The sequence below is a fragment of the Acanthochromis polyacanthus genome, chromosome 13 (genome assembly GCF_021347895.1).
Source record: "Acanthochromis polyacanthus isolate Apoly-LR-REF ecotype Palm Island chromosome 13, KAUST_Apoly_ChrSc, whole genome shotgun sequence".
Taxonomy (NCBI): Eukaryota; Metazoa; Chordata; class Actinopteri; family Pomacentridae; genus Acanthochromis; species Acanthochromis polyacanthus.
In genome coordinates this window covers 23004169-23022778 of record NC_067125.1, presented here as the reverse complement: position 1 = coordinate 23022778, position 18610 = coordinate 23004169, and the positions used below count along the sequence as shown (strand labels likewise).

Sequence of the window (18610 nt, the reverse complement as noted above, 5' to 3'; positions counted from 1 at the left end):
CATTTGCCGCCACGTGTCTGATTAAAAACTCTTATATATAAATTCATTTTTAACAGACATGTAACCTTTGTGTGTGTGTAGAATGCAGTTTGTTTTTAATGGCATATTCTGTTCCGGATGCTGAGTTGTGTTTATAATTTGTACCTCTGAAGATACTCAACAATGTGAAGTGTTTGTAAGAACATGGTGAAATAAAACAACTTCCAATTGCAAACTGCACTTTTTCTCTTGTACTTGTTGCATAAAGCTGCTGCTGGAAGAAGTGGCACATCCTGCCAGCTGGAGCTTATTTCTGCTTTATTCAGAAGGGAGTCTTGCATATAACCCTAAACAAACACATTTTGCAATGGTTCATTTTATGTATTCTTTCTGTTGTCCAACTCAGCCTGCAAACCATTTTAGTTTCAAATATATGTGAACACAGACACACTGTTCATTTAAAATGTTTCAGGCATTAAGCTGTAATATGTTATTCACTGAATTTGTCAGGCCATCTCTTCCAGTCTGGACATGTTCCCTTGTAGCTGGAGAAGGATCCCTTTTTCTTTTTATGACTGGTAGCTTAAGACGGCATCGATGAGCTAAATCGTATAAAGTGTATTACATCGCTAAACTAACTTAATTTGGATTTGTTTATATGACTTTAGTTTAACATTTTACTTCATTAAAAAAATAGTGTATACGAGCTTTAGGATTAGAAGTTTTGCTGATTAGCAGAGAAACAAACATGCCCTCTCGTTTCTTTCTCAGAACAAAGAGCCAGTCGCCCATAAAAGTCCCTTTAACAACACTTTACTGCCTGTTAAAAATATGGTACTAATTAGCAGTGGTTCTATGTGTGGACGGTCACCACCGTGGTTGAAATGTGAACAGTACAATTAGGAGCAATTAGAGTGAGAAAAAAGGACAGTTTCATTTCCTCTACTTTTATTATATCTTCACTTGCATGAACGCTGGGAAAAGAAGCCAGTATTTTACAAATCCAATCAGACCGTCAACAACAAGCATTTGCTCTGAATTAGTAGACTCATGCTCTTGTGTGTTCATTCGGTGACTGAGCCAGGACATCATGACATGCAGCCAGTCCAACAGTGGGGTAGTGCACTACACTGCAAATTGTTTTCTACGGGGACTCTGGAAATAGTGCATTTATTTAACATTCTGCAAAGGACAAACTACCAGACAAAGGGTGTTCAATCAAGTCATTTCTGAATATCAAAGTTCTCTGCTACAGGCAAAGCTAGCACATTTAAGGAAAATAATTTTTTTTTAAACATGTAGAACTAGAGGCAGGAAAAAGATTTTGGTCAAAAATTGCTAATGTACAAAATACGGCATGATGGCGACACAAGCCTCTATTACTCCGCTCAATTAAAATTTACTACCTGGAAAGGCCAAATGGCAATATATCTAACTGATTTCAGAAACATATCTCAGTTACACTGTAAACATCTAAATTACTTCAGCAACATAGTAATAGTGTCATCTCATTACTGCATCTCTTGTCAAATGTAATTACAAGAAAATCAAAGGCATGAAAGGAGCAAATTTAATCAAAAACATTTAGCGAGAGGCCATGAGAGCAGCAACACACACACGCTTGAAGGGAAGAAGGAGCTGCTACACGTCATTGACTGGAATAAACATTTTTTTCCTCTGTCGGTGCTCCCTTTCTAATGGCTCAGTCAGACAATAGGCACACCGTAAAACTTCAAACACACACACGAAGAATGATGGCTACCGAGGAAACAGCAGACATCAGCTGCAGAGAGGAGAGGACGGCTGGTTTGCAACGATGTCTGTGAGGACTGGCTGCTGACTTAACATCACAAGGTAACAAGCAGACTGATGTGCAGGGTGATGTTGAAAATCGAACATTGAAAATAATACAGGAAGCTCCTCCTCATTCAAGCTGTATCAAAATATGAGACCACATTTCATCTGTACTTTGTTTGCTTCATTGCTCAGAAACACTTAAAACAGCTGCTAACCTTTTCAAAAATCTATAATAATTGCGTCCAGGTGTTTCCATCCGGACATGAATGCAATTTGAGGGTAAACAGCAACTAATTTAGGGGAATGATTTTTGCATTTAATGGACAAATTCTAAATATCTGGAAATCCGCACAAATTACAGCTGTAGGTAGTTTCAACAAAACAATATCAGCCTCCAAATCCAACCTCACAAATGAAACACTAATACTGGATGTAGCTGTTTGTGATCAGCACAGAACACACCGTACAGAGAAACACAAATCCTAGAGACGATTTGGTCTCAGTTTAACACATTAGTGTGTCAGTGGGATGCCGGGGGAAGGGGGCAGGCAGGTGCTCAGGTAGGCTGGACGGCGGGGGAGAGGTAGGACTCTAGGGGAAGTTTGTGGGGAACAGGCTGAGCGGCTGGCTCTCGTTGGTGGGAAGGGGGGAGCGGTAACCTTCAAAATTTCGTGGGATGCTGCCGCTGGTGGAACCCGAGCTGTTACTGAGGGTCTCGATGCTGCCCTCCCTCTGCAGCTCTGCAGGGAGAGAGACGCAGACAGACAGACAGACAGAGAATGTTTAATGAGCCATCAGCTGCATAACAGTCAAATCAAACAGCAGACTTACATTACCGTTCAAGAGTTTGTTATCATCCAGACAATTCCATGTTTTCCATGAAAAGTCACACTTTTATCCATGTGCTAACATAACTGCATAAGGGTTTTCTAACCATCAATGAGCCTTTCAACAGCATTAGCTAACACAATGTAGCATTAGAACACAGGAGTGATGGTTGCTGGAAATGTTCCTCTGTACCCCTATAGAGATATTCCATTAAAAACCAGCCGTTTCCAGCTAGAATAGTCATTGACCACATTAACAATGTCTACACTGGATTTATCATTCATTTAATGTTATCTTCACTGAATTGTTTTTCTTTTAAAAATGAGGAAATTTTGAAGTGATCTCAAACTTTTGAACGGTAGTGGATGTGTTGACAGTGGCATACTCAGAGCCACTGCAGCTACACTCCCCTCTACACAGTCACTATGAGAACTAAACCTCAATAGTTTGTGATTACCACCTGAAATATCAACAACACTGAGTGAATATTATTATTGACAGTTGTGAAATGACAACAGGTCATATGTGCATATTCTTCGGTCAGTTGTCACTGGAACATGGAAGTTTGGCTTGTTTTAGTAAATTTACCAAAACGGTTCTTTACCAAATAGCTTTTTATGCTAAAAAGTATCATTTTCAACCTGAAACTCAGGTACCTGCTAATTGATAAAATCAAGGATATCACTGGTATCATATTTAAGAAGCATATTTCAGACAGTGACAGGTAACTGCATGTAACTACACAGTTGTTGGACAAAATGGATTTAAAGGAGAATTAGACTTGCAGCCCTACATGTTCTTCACTCAAACGGGCAGACTAATAAAACTTGCTTAATGCTTGTATGTGACTTTGTTCCTTAGCTAGTGAGTCACAGTAGCTTATGTTAGCATAAAACCTGACACAAAATGACTACACCAGTACGCTGATGAGCCAAAACTCACAGAAAGAAACATTATCTTGTAACAACAGAGCAGGTTGAGCTTTGGGACATTAGTAAGTGAACTGTTGTTTGTTTCAGTGTTGAATCAGGGAGAAACAGGTAGGTGTAAAGATCTGAGTGACTCTGACAAGGGTCAAAGACTGGGAGGCCAGATGGCTTCATTGGACATCTCCCAAACACCAAGGCTGGTGGGATACTACCAATCAGCAGTTGGCCAGTGAAAGACAAATCATGAACTGGCAAATGGTTGCTGATTGGATGGATCTGATACACAGTGGTCTAATGAGTAGCTTGCTGGACTTAAAGAATCTGCTGCTAAAGTCTTGGTACCAGATACCACAGAGGCCCTTCAGAGCTTCCATGGGAAGCATGAGGAGTTATATGATCAGAGAGATTAACTAATCTGGAAGGAAAACAAAGTAAACTGTCACCTGAACTTTATCTCTGTTATAACTTCAGTCTTGATTCCAGCTTTGACCTACTGTATTTATGGGAGTAGTGTTTCCTCTTAGTGTTAGCGTGTAATATGGGATTTTTACCAACTTTTCTGGGCATTCACTTACAGTTTAACCTCCAAATAAAGTGGTTCTGATAATCTGGATAAACTATTGCTTTGTTTACAACCTGTGTGAACGCCTGACTGCTCTTGTTTCTTATCCAGCTGAACTTTGTTTTAGGGATCTTAGCAGTTACTTTGGTTGGTACACTACTAAAATTACTAGTAGAAAATCCGATTAAAACCAGGGAAATAAGATATACGGTAAGTTATACCACAGTATTCCTCTAATCCAGTGTTTTAACAATATAGAATAATGTACATAAACAATTCCAAACATTTTAGGAGACACAAGTGGAATTTAAAATCACAATTCAGAGAAAGGTGCGTAGAACACTGAACACTTTACAACATTTTTGTTTAAATTAACAGGCAGTATGAAGAAAAAGGTCATTTTGGATACTAGGGATCCCAGGGGATCCTTTCTTGTTGCTGCACCATGAATAACTCATCAGACCACTATTACCCCGCATTTGTGTTAGAAGCAGATGAAGTTCCCATCTGTGACAGTAACCCACACTGTCAGTGGACATCAGTTATTCTGGGACACAACTAAACTCTCCCAACATTCTCTGGGTGACACAGAGCATTTCTCTGACATGTCATGCTGCTCCACAGCCCCTTCAACATCCCTCACTGTGGACTGACCAAGTTGCTCTGCTCAGGATCTCTGCATAAGGAACTCATTACTGTTATTACATGCTGTAAACCATATCCGTCGATATGCGGACGGAATGGCGTGCGCATAAGTGGCAGCACGGTATTAAGACTGTGATGCATGTAGTGTATTGTGACGTCCATCAGGCGTCTCGCTGCGTTTAATCTGCTGCTGCTGCCTGCCTGCTCTGCTGACAGTGGTCGACGCCCTGGAAACATGCAGCAGTGTGCATCTGTGACGAAGTATGACTGTCATCAACAAATTGAGAGCAGGATTTGATAATGCATGTACATGAGAAGAAAAGTGCACATGGTTACTGTTAATGCAGGTTTGCAGAACAGAGAGGATCAAACGTGTCTATTCAACAGGACTTCAGGCACACACTGCAGCAACAGGCTATATATGAAATGACTAAAGGATGGCATGCTTTTCTGAGCTGTATGTGAATGAGATGAGGTGACGTATTGGCACTGGCAAAGAGGAAATTCTGGCAAATCATGATGCCTCAACAAAGATGGACCTGTGATGATGTGTGCTAAAACCTTGAGGTGTACGGCTGAGTAATGTGCAGTCAGTGCTGCAGCTCAAAGGGCTGCCTGGAGCGGTGCATGCTTTTTCTGGTGTGGCAATAAGATATAATCCAAGATCATACTTCAATGAGTTTATCATCTTATCAGACACCAAACCACTGCCCTTTAGAATACTAAGATGAAGTATTTCAAAACTCTGGAAACCTATGAAAATGGCAGTCAATTTATCACTCATTGTGAAAACCACCAGGTCAATGGCCCAGACACCTCACTGAATGTGGCTGCACTTATATAATGGGCCACAGTTTCTTGTAGCTTGCAATGACTATTATCTGTTCCAGTGCTGCCCAGGACGGGTTTGGTTGACAGGAGAAGCAAATGATTTAAGTTCTAGGGAGATAGATGAGATTCTAGTTGAAAGAGACTTTATTTTTGTTGAATAATACCTCAAATCCAATGGCAGAAAAGAGAGAAACATCTAGAACAGTCACTGACACAATGACTGCACAAACAGTTTCCATTGCTGGAGTTGTTACTGCATCAGAATATCATGCTATGAATACTTTATGCTGTTTGAGGAGACTTTGAACTGCTGTCTGTCAAAAAGTGACTGCAGAACACATCACTGACCTTCAGATGAACAGGAATCCTAATTAGCTTAAGAGCCTTTCCAAATTCGTACTGTACTGAGATAAAACCACAGCATGTGTTTAATGTGTCCTGCAGATGTGCAGGAGCTACTGTCTTTAGTGGGTATGCAGGAAGTGGGAGATTCTTACTTCAGCTCAGGAAACCTAATACAAACCACACTGTTATTATCACAGCTAACACGCAATGTGGCACACTGCGGTGTTATCCCAGCCTGCGGCCAGCTCTCCACCCCCCTCCTCTTTAATTCCCCAATGCTACATAGGGCAGAAATGCAGCAGTAATCCCAGGCAGAGGCCAGGACTGCTGGTTCATACCACTCTGGGTTCAGAAAATATGAGGATTTATACGGCCAATACCGGCACTTTGTTAGATGAGATGCTAATAGCTGCTAGTTTCACTCTAAAACGATATTGGCTTTTTTGTAGTAAAAAAAAAAAAAAAAAGCTAACAAAAATATACAAAAACAAATTTTGTTTAGATTCATTTTTGGGTATTTTACCCTATTTTTTTTAAATAAAAAACTACTATCATTATACTAATGTTTTACTGTATTACTTCAAACTGAACTGGGAACCTGCTGCTCAGAGCATCCATGTGGTACGGGTTACTAATAAATAAGACAGAATTAGCACTGACTGGTTGAGATCAGCAAACTGACAGACTAGTCTAATTCCATCCTTTAATACACAGCTTCCTTTTTACACATTCATCAAGTATCACAGCACACACACCACAGTGCCGGGGTTATCTGGAAGAATGTGGGTCATCTGTAATGATATCGTTTTTCCAGTGACAGCTCCCGGCAAGCAGAGGAAAGTGCCAGAGTCACTGAGAATGAACCTAACCTCACACTGCTCCCGCCTGAAAACTGCTCACCACCACAACAATGTGACACCCAGTCAAGGGCTGCCAAGCTTATTTTATTCGTTAGTAATTTCTTAGCGTAATTCTTCTAGCTCATCAACAAAACTCCCTGATAACTCTCTTTTTTCCATCACAGCCTCTATACTTCCTACATCACTGATCAGAAATGGCAGCAACTTGCCCTCTCAGCTAGCCTTTTTGCCAACCGAAGCTAGCCCAGCTGGAACTGCACTATTGCAGTGTTATTGTAGGCGCTGTAAGCTGCTGAACACCCCAGTAAAGCTCTAAAGGCCCTTTCTAGTGCTGCCTAATCCACCTCATTGTGTGACGCCTACCAGCTATTCAACAAGTCTTAACCTCTCACGCCCCCGACACAATCCCCCAGCGCGCTAATGTTGGGGATCTTTTCCTCTAGGGCTGATGTCACAAGGTAAAGTAATATGGTTATTTACAAGGTGGTTTTGTCTGGTGTGATGTGTAGATAATGCTGCTCTGGAGGGAAGCCAGTGAAGAAATGGAAACTACTGTAGGGTTTGACTGATACAGGCTTTTACAGAATGGCTGATCAGAGCCAACTGACAAATATATTGCACAAATATGAAATGGCTTATCTTTAAAAGTGTCATTTTCAATGCCAAAAATGACATGTGAAATTGGAAAGCTGGTAACAGCATCTGAGATGGAGATCAGTCTATCTGGATGCAGTTTGCATTATCAAATGATTCATTGGCTCTTTTAAGTCACTGAAATATTATGTTATTGACCATTAAAGTCTTGTCTCCAAATATTGGCACGTATATGGGCAAATTTTGGAAGGAATTCTGCTGCTGGCTGCTGCTGGTGCTGACTCTGTATGGCTCCTGGGACAGAAGCTGTGGATGACACCAGTGGCCAGACTTCAAAGGAAAATGCAAGTTAACACAAGATGAAAAGGCTATCAGTAAAACAGCAGTGGATGCCACAGCTGGAGATAACAGGGAGATTTTTCAGGCCAGTGTTGGATGGATGAAGGGGTGGTGGTGGGGGATTTTGGCAGTGTTCAGCAAGGAGGAAAATTTAACTGTTTTGGGAGACGTGTCCTCACACAATCCAACAGAGACACATATAACAACACAGCAGCAAGTTAATACCTCATCAGCCAATCGGACATACAGAGGGAATGGTCAGAACTGCTGCTGTCTGCACCCTCGGCTGTGAACAGGCCGTAATCCTCTTATATTCTCACACAAACACACACAGACTCCAGCATACACACTTTCATTTTCATACAAACACACAGACTAAATCTACTCTCAAATGCAAAGTACAACAAATACTGCAGTTGTAGCTAAAAAGCCTCTCAGGCACACCATCTTTTCATCCTTAAACCTTCTCCTACACTTAAAGAGAATTCACAGTTGGTATGGTTTGAGTGTGATATTTCAGTTGTGTCTGCTGTGTTGCCTGTTTATGATAATATTGCACACAGCAGTGCTGAGATTTGGCAATAAAGTGACACTGACAAAATCGCAAATGTCCAACTGGGCAAAAAAACACATGCAGTCAGACAGGTTTTAGGCCAGCAGAGCCAGCACAGATATCAAACGACACTATGTGGAATGTGAGAGCTCCTGAAATGTTTGTGATTATGCATCACCGCGCAGGGTAACGTTGTGCTTGTTAAGTACAGAAGGTTGTCCTGATTTTACTGTTAACATCTGTTTTCTCTTTCAGGTAAGTTTGAAGGGTTGAAACCTGTCATATTTCCTGCCTCTTTTTCTGTCTTCCAGTGCAATGCTATCATTGAAAGCACAGGATTATTTATTGGCAGCTGAGTTGTCGCCATGAAATGAAATTGAAATACCATCCACTGTGATCACTTTGCCCTTTTAAGTGTACACATATCAGAACACACACAACCAGGGCTACATATACAGACCACTTCCTGAGGCCCTGACTGGCAGTGTGTCAGAGTGTGTCATGTGCATGTTGTGGTGAGACGAGACTCACCACTAAGAGAGGGGATCAAAGAGAATACAAAGGAGCTTTTAATCAGAGGGTCTGTGCCAGCCAGGCTGGGTAGAGTCTCATCCATCCTTCTATCCATCCATCTATCCATCCATCCCTCTCTCCCCTGGAGAGGCTGGGATGAGGGCAGTAACCCATAGCGATAGTATACTTATCCCAGCTGATTGTTTTTGTGTTTTAACTTTAATCTCACCGTTGGCCCCAGCTGCCTCTGATTAGTGCTCTCACGTCACATTCCAATCCCCAACGGTGTCACATACACACACTTACACAGAAGTGCATGCACTAACTTCGCTGTGTGAAAATTGATTCACAAACGTACGGGTGTTAGAACAAATTTAGCTTGCTTCCAACTCATACCAGGGACTTTTGATATTCACAATAAACAAAAAAAGAACATTAGAAAGTATAAATAAAACAAAATTACAATAGCTTGCAAAGCTTTTCCCTAATGCATCTTACTTCTTTTTACAGGTATACATGCAGAGTAATTTGGGATTCATATTGCTTAGGTGCAGTATTTAATTAAGTATTTATGTATTTAATCAAGTATTCATTTTTTTTAGGATTTTATCTGCTAAGTTATAAAAGCTTTTGAAAAAAGCATGTGGGGCACTGCAAGTCCATGTTGAAACAATGCATCGATGCATACATCCATTTTCTCCAGATTATCAACCAGCTTGTCCAAACATCCCGGCAACATTTTCAGTTCCTCCAGGGGGATCCTGTGGTGTTCCCAAGCCAGATGAGTTATGTAATCTGTTAGTAATGTTTTGAGTATGCCCCTGGGTCTCCTACCATTTGGCTGTAAAACCTCTAGAGCAGGTTGCCCAGGATGCATTCTGATCAGATGCCTGAACCATTTCAACTGCTTCCTTTGGATGCAAAGGAGCAGTAGCTTTACTTTGAGACCCCTCTGGAAGTCTAATGTCCTCACCCCGTTCCAAAGGCTGAACCCAGACACATTTTGGGGGAAAATATGCTGCCACCCACTGGATCCATCACCAGCAGAGATAGCCTGTCTGATTTCACTGGTTCCAGCAGTAGTTACTGGATGTAACTCCAGTCCTATGTGCACAAAGGAAAAAGGAGAATGGAGGTCTGCTATGTTGTTATGTCTGCAAGTAAATGATGAGGAGAAGACTCAATTCAACAAAGACGTCAAGGGGGCAAAAAATGGTGCTTCTTGTTGTCCTCTCCAAGTTTAACACAGCATCATAGAATTAGTTCAATGCTGCTCAGAAGTACAGTCAGATCCATAAATATTTGGACTTTGACACAATTTTGGGCATTTTGGCTCTGTACACTACTGAAATAAAATGAAACAATCAAGGTGTGCTTTAAGTGCAGACTTTCAGCTTTAATTTGAAAGTATTTACATCCAAATCAGGTGAACGGTGGAGGAATCACAACACATTTTAGATGTGCCCTCCACCTTTTTAAGGGACCAAAAGTAATTGGAGGATCTGCAGAAGATGTTCCCAGAATCAGAAGGCAAAGGTTTGGGCATCGTACATAATCATACATGTATATGACTACCAGATGTCATCTCCTGTGCATAAATGCTATAGATGGGTCACTGGTAGAACTAGAAAACATTAATTACATAGAATTTACTGCATATCTTGTCTGGGTTGATTTTCAGTTGACCACTACATGTCAGGTGCCATTTGATGGTCTTTTATCCTGAACTGGCACTTCTGCTATAACCTTCCTCCAGGATGTGTGTCAAAAATGTATTAACCATCTCCAGTAGCATTTTTAGGTGTGGCAACATTTATAATCTTGATGGAGATGCTGCTACGTGCCATGGGTTTGTCATTGTCTGCAGTGGTTCACCTGCCCACTAATACATGCAAAAACATCATTAATAAGGACTTACTAATGTTTTACACATTAAATCACGTCAGCATCGCTATATGAGCTCTTGGTATGTACAATCCTTAGAAAGCTGTCCAGTTGGACGACTGAACCCACATTAGTGGGAAAGCTCATTAACATCTACCGGAGATCATCCTGATGGACCGTGAAAAGCCAGGCTTAACACACCCTCCTGTGTGAAGGACAGCACACATAGACGTGACTGGAGATGCACATACTGTACACAGCATATTAGAAGAGATGGCACGTGCAAATGGCACCACATGCTCGATTTAAAGAGATTTTTTTCTCAAAAGCTAAGGACTATTTTGGATCAAGCTCATTAAATCCCTTAAGTTTGTATTCATTCATATTTGCCCAGTAACTAGAAACATTTTCATTAAAGGCCCTGGCTGGTTAACACCGCAGTCTGGAATTCATCAACACCTTGACTGATGATCCACCAGTCTACAGCTTTCCTGTCTAATCACAGAGGCATAGAGATACTTATAGAGCATCTTCATCAACACACTAACAGCGTCCAGCCGCATACTGGAAAGCTGTCCACTGAGAATGCATGACGGCCGTGTGCTTGAACTCCACAGGGGAAACCACAGCCAGCACTAGTCCCATGAATCATGATACTCAACAGGTTGCATGATTAAGGAACAAATGAAAAAGAAAGTAAGTGATTCATGGGGCTCATTCAGGCCCCTGAGCGGGGACTTTCTCTCCGTCTTCTCTGACCGTATATTCTAAGCTTCACCAGCTCCATATACACAGCTGACCACATCTTTCCCAGCGGCTGCTCATTAGAGTGTGTTATAAGGGGTGCCAACAACAGGCCGGGACACTCCTCACACTCTATGTGGGCCGCTTTGAATTAGGTCTCTAATGAAAACCTAGTGGTGACCCAGGCTTTGACTGGCTACTTACCCAGAGCAGACTGACAGCCGCCTCACCGCCGGACACTGTTTGGAACTGCTTTTATAGGCTGACTGCTGCTCTTAGACATGAGCCAAAGAGAGTAATGGCAGATTCAAAAGGGTCCATCAAGTGAACAACGTAAAGAGAAAATAGGGGAAAAAATATGTTGTATTACATAGCTTCAGCTGAAGTTTTAGATACAACAAAAACACAGACAGGTAACAGCACATAATTGTTTGGAACATTTGTAGACTGTCTGGAGGCAAAGACATACACGGTCAGCAGATCCTCAAAAAACAAAAAACAAAAAACACAAACCATTTCAATAGCTCAGGCCATTGTTTCTATTGATTAAGATAACTGTAGTTAGAGAAGTAATTAGTAATACCTCTGAAAGCAGCAACATTTGTGCTTAATTTAATTAAGTGCATTTTTTTGCTTCCCTGAGCAATGAGGATTATTGTAACATTACGGGTGTGCTTGCTTTTGGACTTTTCCTCCAAACAGTGTCAGCTACTCTGAGTACATTTTTGGCTTGTTTTGAACCTGTGTGATAGTCGGGTTTGATGTCCTTTCCTTGTTCTCTTAGACCTCTTATTGGTGGTGCTATTGTGAGACTGTAGCATGTGCACTGGTGACTAGACATAACATGGTAAGAATGTAACTCTTGGTTCCTCAGTAATTGCTAGTTTTGGATTTTGTTTGGTAAAATAAAAGATGTTGGACAATTGTATAAATCTCTGCAGTCTCAATAAAAAAAACAAAACAGAAATTGCTTTTGGGACTGGCAGTATGTTTCATTACAAACCCCATTTCTGTATGGTTCATTTACACTGATGAGCCAAACATTATGATCACCTCTGCCTAATATGCTGTTGGTCCTTCACACACTGCCAAAACAGTCTGAACTCACCGAGGCCTGGACTCTACAAGAGGCACTGCGACGTTAACAGCAGATCCATGAAAGCTGTGAAGTAGAGCTGTCATGGATCAGAATTGTTCCAACACATTCCTCAGTACCCTTTTGCTGGGTCATGGTTTGCCCCTCTTTGAACTGGCAGGTGCTCCCTACTGCCGAGCAGGAGCAGCCCACACCCAGTGAACTGGCACTCTAATTGTCCTAGCATGATGATTTGACCCTGGTCAAAGTTGCTTGGGTCTTTACACCTACCTACAGGTCCCACATCCAACATGAATAAGAGAACCAAAGTGTGTAATATATCAAAGAATTTGACATATGATTATCTGATCATGGAAACATCTCAGACTGTGGCTGTACAGACAAATTAAACAAAAACTGCAATAAAGAAATGAGGAAATGTGATGAAATCAGATGCTGGTCAGACAGTTCACTAAATGGTTTAATGGTTTAATGAGTACGATGTCTCAAATACCACTGCCTTCACGCTCACTGGTTCATAGCCTAACTGAACAACTATGGAAGAAATGTAACAACGTGTTTAAGCAACACTTCACATTACTATCATTACTGGGATCAACTGAGGAAATACCTTTTGTAAAAATAGGATTCCTCCCTCCTGTAGGGTTGGGTCACTCATCTGTGTGGTACAAGGTGAGGTTTGAGGAAATTATTTGAATACATACAAAACTGCTTGAGGTTCATATAAGCATTTTAAAGTGAACTGCATCAACAGTAAGCACATTCAGAGAGTTCTACTCGTGTAAGCACTTCATAAGCAAACTGCCAATGGTAGGGAACAGATCCCATTTTGTAGACCGTTGAAATATCCTACCTCACTACACAAGCACACTTGCATACATACAGTTTGATGTCCTTTGACAAGCATGTTGAGAAACCCCTGTCAATGGTTTTGGACAGGAGGACTGGTCTCAGCTGAAAGAGGTTGCTGGTGTTGGTGTCCACTGAGAAAACTGACGGACAGCACAGCGTCAGGAGGCTGTCGCTTGTCATTACATCACATATGTGACCAGCTCCACAACCACTCCAAGGTAGGAGCCAGATAAAGTTGCACACTGTGTTTGTGTGTGTGTGTGTTTGTGTGTGTGTGTGTGTGTATGTGAGAAACAGAGAGAAATACAGTCAATTTTCTAACAGAAAAAGTAGTGGTAAAAGTAGACCATATTCTCTACGTGTCCCTTGGCGTAACATCATAAGCACATGGCTTAGAAATGGTTATGGAAACCTACCTCTAATGTTGGCTTGACTCAAAATTAAGTGTTATTCATTGGGTACGAGGTTATCATTTACAGTTAATAACAATAGGTGTTTTTGAAAGTCACTGCTCATATTTTTGCATTCGAAAAGAGAATGAAAACAATTACGTAATTGGAAAAAAACACTGCTGAATTGCTTTCTCTGGGTTATAACTTTCACATCATGCTGCACTTCTGGTAACTTAGATACTGTGGGTGCCAAGATCCTCGCATGCTGTCGGTACATTTACAATAGAATCACCATGGACTGCTAATGTGCAATCAATCTCTATTGTCAGATTTTAATTTATTCTAGTGTTTTTTATTCATATACAGTATTGTCACTTGAACTTAAACACATGTTTTTGGGCATTAGCTGATGTGGCTGATGGGATATGTTTTCTTGAGAGAAAAGTCTTGGAATACCTTCAAATGCTCTAATCGTTTCAAGCCAAATCTATGCATGTGCCATCTCCACTGTCCACATAAATTACACTTGAGTGAAATACGTCCCTATACAGATATAATTGTTTCAAATTTCTACATATGCGTATTTCTAATCATTTCAGGTCCATTGAAACCATGGACAAGTATGATTAGATAATAGGCATCTTTTCTGATGGCACTGATTCTGCACTGCTCTATAAACAAATGCTAGCAATCACAACAGAGTTAGATAACTGAATCTGCTGATAAAATGTTAACAGCGTCCTGATTTTTCCACCTAAATGTAGCTACTGTAGTAATACACAGACATCTAACACACACACACGCACACGCACACACACACACACACACACACACACACACACACACACACACACACACACACACACACACACACAGGATCTCTGCAATGGTTTTCCAGGAAAAAGTGTGAAACCAAAATGGGAAAAAATGAAAGCAAACTCATGTAGAACTACAGAGCTGGTAAGAAGAAGAACAAGGTTCCATTAAGCACAACATCAGTGTACTACGGGTACTTGTTGTACACCTATAGTACAGTATGGGTGTACAACTCTGGTTAACCCTGAGAGACACCCAAACACTTACTGTACACACACACACACACACACACACACACACACACACACACACACACACACACACACACACACACACACACACACACACGGAAACAGTGAAGAAAGCATACAGCAAAGGGTCAAAAGGGGAGAGCTCATCCAGTCTGCATAAAGGAACAGAGGCATTTGAAAAGAAGCTTGTGGATGAGAAGCTGAAAACAAAGAGGAGCCTCCATTACATAGGGCTTGCCTTTATATACTGTAAAAAAGATGTTTAAGGGGACAAATCTGTCACTTGTGAGTCTGAATAAACAGAGTTCAGGTAATAAAAGGTCAGCTTTTAACCTGCGGTTTGACCTTTGGACGAATAATTTCCTTTTTCTGCTTTCACATAAGGCACTTATACTTTCTTTGAAATTATTAGATATATGTCAATAGAGCAGAGGATAGAAAGGTTGCAGTGAACAACTACAGGCAAATGTGAGCAACCAGATAGGATGCAAAGTCTCACAGGGTTGGACACGAGCACTCATCAGCCCATCAAATGTGCATAAAAATGAATTGCTGTGAGTAGTACTGTCAATACTTGACAACCTATTCTAATGTCCTGTCCACATTCAGCTACATGGCACCAACTGCATGACCAAGCACTTTGTGTGTGCAGTTGGCTCAAGGACAAAGTCATAAAAGGCTTTGCTTGCCTTTGATATAGATTTGCAGTAATATGTATAAAAGAGCAGCTGAAGCACTACAGGAGCAGTAGAAGCTGGATATTAAACTATTTTTAGGGCATTCTCAACAATATACTTAATATTTGCTATTTAGTTATGTTTTAAAGTTCTTTTACATCATAACGGATATGGCTCAGTACAAAAAAACAACAATAAAAAGCTAAACTGATAGAAGAACAGACATCGGCATAACATTGGCGCTGCTATAATTTCAGTTCATGAAAGTCTCAAACATGTATGGGTTTCAGATTTTTTAATCTAAATAAACAAAACTATAAGTCGTGAAATACAACATAGATAAATCAAATACAGGCTTGAAATAGCTTCAGGTGTAAAATGAAGCTCCCAGCATGTTGTGTCACCTGCCTTTTAAATGACTATCGGGCTGTTCCTAAAGATCATCGTGCCATCAAGAGGATCACTTTGGCTCATTTCCTCATTACTGAATTAGACATCTTTGGATTACTTTGTTTGCATTTGATTGAAGTGGAGTGGAAAAAAGGGACATTATCTCTATAGCATCAACATGAAGAAGATGCTTTTTATACACCAGCTCTAATTGCTTTAGTGTAGCATAATCATAGTTGAGCTTTCATGTTGGACACATGGCTGCACAGATTGTCAACACACAGAAAGCTAGAGGTCTGTATGAGCATACCACACACAACATAATATCATTACAGCACGTCTGTGTTTCAGTGGGTCTAAATCTGAGCTGATTGGTACATTTTGCTTGTGTGTCAGTCTTTAACACTAGAGCTAACACTGGTATTCACAGTGACAACAGCTCTCTGAAGACATAAAGTCATTCTACGAAAGAAAAGTAATAGCATAATCCATAGTTACTGATCATTGTCATACAGTAGTGGTGCAGAAACAACTTACTGACATATTCAGACCTGTTTTTTCAGCTTCAGTTACATGGGTCTGTTTTGTTTTATGTAACACCACTCTTTAAATCAGTAGAATTCAACAATAACCTACAGACTGAGTCACAACACTGAGGACAACCCCAACTACTGTTTAAGGACAAGGGTGCATAATGAACACCCTATGAGAGGAACTAGAAGAGCTGCTTTGTTTATTGTTTTTGATTAGAGCACATGGAAAAGTCAGAAAGAGAAAACAGTGTGTGCAACAAGACCACAGAATACAGTACAAACATCATAACAGTGAGTACACTTGCTATACAGACAGCTTGCATGCATACTTCTGTAGATTTATGCCACAAGCAGTCTGGTGGATACAATGATTGGCCCTAACAATCTAAACAGATGTTAAGTGTCTAAAACCTTTGCACAGTAGAGTGTAAAACCCACCATCCATGTCTTCAATAGTCTGAATCTTCCTCCATTGATGCTAATATATTTCCAAATTAACATGAGCCCCTTTCTTTACACTATGTCCATCAATCCATCCATCATCTATACACCGCTTAATCTTCATTAGGGTCATGGGGGGGGTGGGGGTGGGGGTGGTTGGAGTCTATCCCAGATGACTTAGGGTGAAGACAGGGGACACCTGGACAGGTAACAGTCTATCACAGGGTTACACATAGAGACAAACAATCACACTCACATGCCTACCTACGGACAATTTAGAATCACCCACTAACCTCAACATGTTTCTGGACTGTAGGAGGAAGCTGGAGAAATCTAGAGAAAGCCCACATATGCACAGGGAGAACATGGAAACCCCATGTAGAAAGATCCCAGGAAGGCTGGGATGCAAACCGGGAATCTCCTAGTTGCAAGGCGATGTTGCTAGCCATCTTTTTCTTTACACTTTGTGTGCTGGTTTATTGTTTGTTTTATTGACATGATTTTCTGACAGCTTGGTCAAGAATATAAATTTGTTTCTGTCACATGCTTCAGGACATGATTGCAGGACTTTTCTAATGACCAATACTTGACTACAAAATCTGAAAAAACAACAACATGATACATACACACATACTGCACATGTACACAGTTGGTTTCTTTGTTGACAGGAGTTCTGCTGTTGTAGAAAGCTGGCCTTACTCAGCTCAGCTTAGCTGCCTCTCCATTATGTATCCTATCACTTATTCATGCCACCATATTTTATTGATACACACACACACATACACACACACACCTGCATGCAGGGTCATGTTAGGAGAGGTAGTGTGTGTAATATATACTGTATGTGTACATGTAAGTCAGTGTGACAGGGTGTCGGCTGAATGTGTGTATACTATGTGCTCACACAACACATTATCAGTCTGGGATGTATTTGTTTTTTCTTAAAAATAAATAAGTAAATAAATAAAATACAATATTTCCTTTCAGAGTGCGTTGTCACTCTGATTTCACACTAGGGAGGAAGTTGACATCATTTCAGTTACTCAAGAATGTGTTTTCCTGTGGCAAACTGCTTAAAGTAACAAAACATCTCATGAGATAACAAAGACTGAAACTTGCATTTTCAAATAAATTTTCTAGTTCCTAGTTGCTCTGGGATGCAGGGGAAACAGTGGGGTGTCTGTGATGTTTTAACCTGACCTGAATCACAAGAAAACTTTACTGCCCCGATGATATAAATACTGTTTCATATTTTTCATGAAGTTTCTGCGTTAAAAATTATATTTCATTGGTATGAAAATTAGAAACTAAAGCAGAGTCCTATGTTCTAAGTCCATAAAATAATCTGAATCATATGTGAATACATGTGTTTCTTTACCTATTCATTGGGGCATGTTTGTAGGCATGATTGTAGAATAATTAAATTATGGTTTCAGGGCCTTTAAGTGAATGTTTTTGATGCTTTGAAATGGGTTGTTAATGTACTTTGCCACCATATTCTCAGTAATGTATCACTGAAGATGTACAATTTGTGTGGCCAACAATGTGCTATGTTTTGGTATGCTGCACCTATATGACCTGCTAGAAAGTGTGTCAGATTGTGTTTAAAATCAGAGATATTGCTGGCTCTGAATGGTTATATTTGATAGTAGGATGAAAACATTGTTAACCTGTTCTCCTCATAGTTTTGATGCATTCAGTCATATAAATGAGGAAGATGGCAGACAGTTTACAGCAGTCACTCCTCAGCTCCACACAC

At 40.6% G+C, this 18610-nt stretch overlaps 1 protein-coding gene across 2 annotated transcripts in view; it reads right to left on the bottom strand.

The window, feature by feature from the left end:
• Window positions 1-905: 905 nt before the first annotated feature.
• The window catches only part of bcas3 (BCAS3 microtubule associated cell migration factor), a 418130-nt gene continuing 400425 nt past the window's right edge, over window positions 906-18610 (bottom strand). For both annotated transcript variants that reach the window (XM_022195624.2, XM_022195625.2), the window contains one exon: window positions 906-2516. In XM_022195624.2, coding sequence (XP_022051316.1) covers window positions 2368-2516 — 149 coding nt within the window. In that variant the 3' untranslated portion in view covers window positions 906-2367. The remainder of the gene's footprint in view (window positions 2517-18610) is intronic.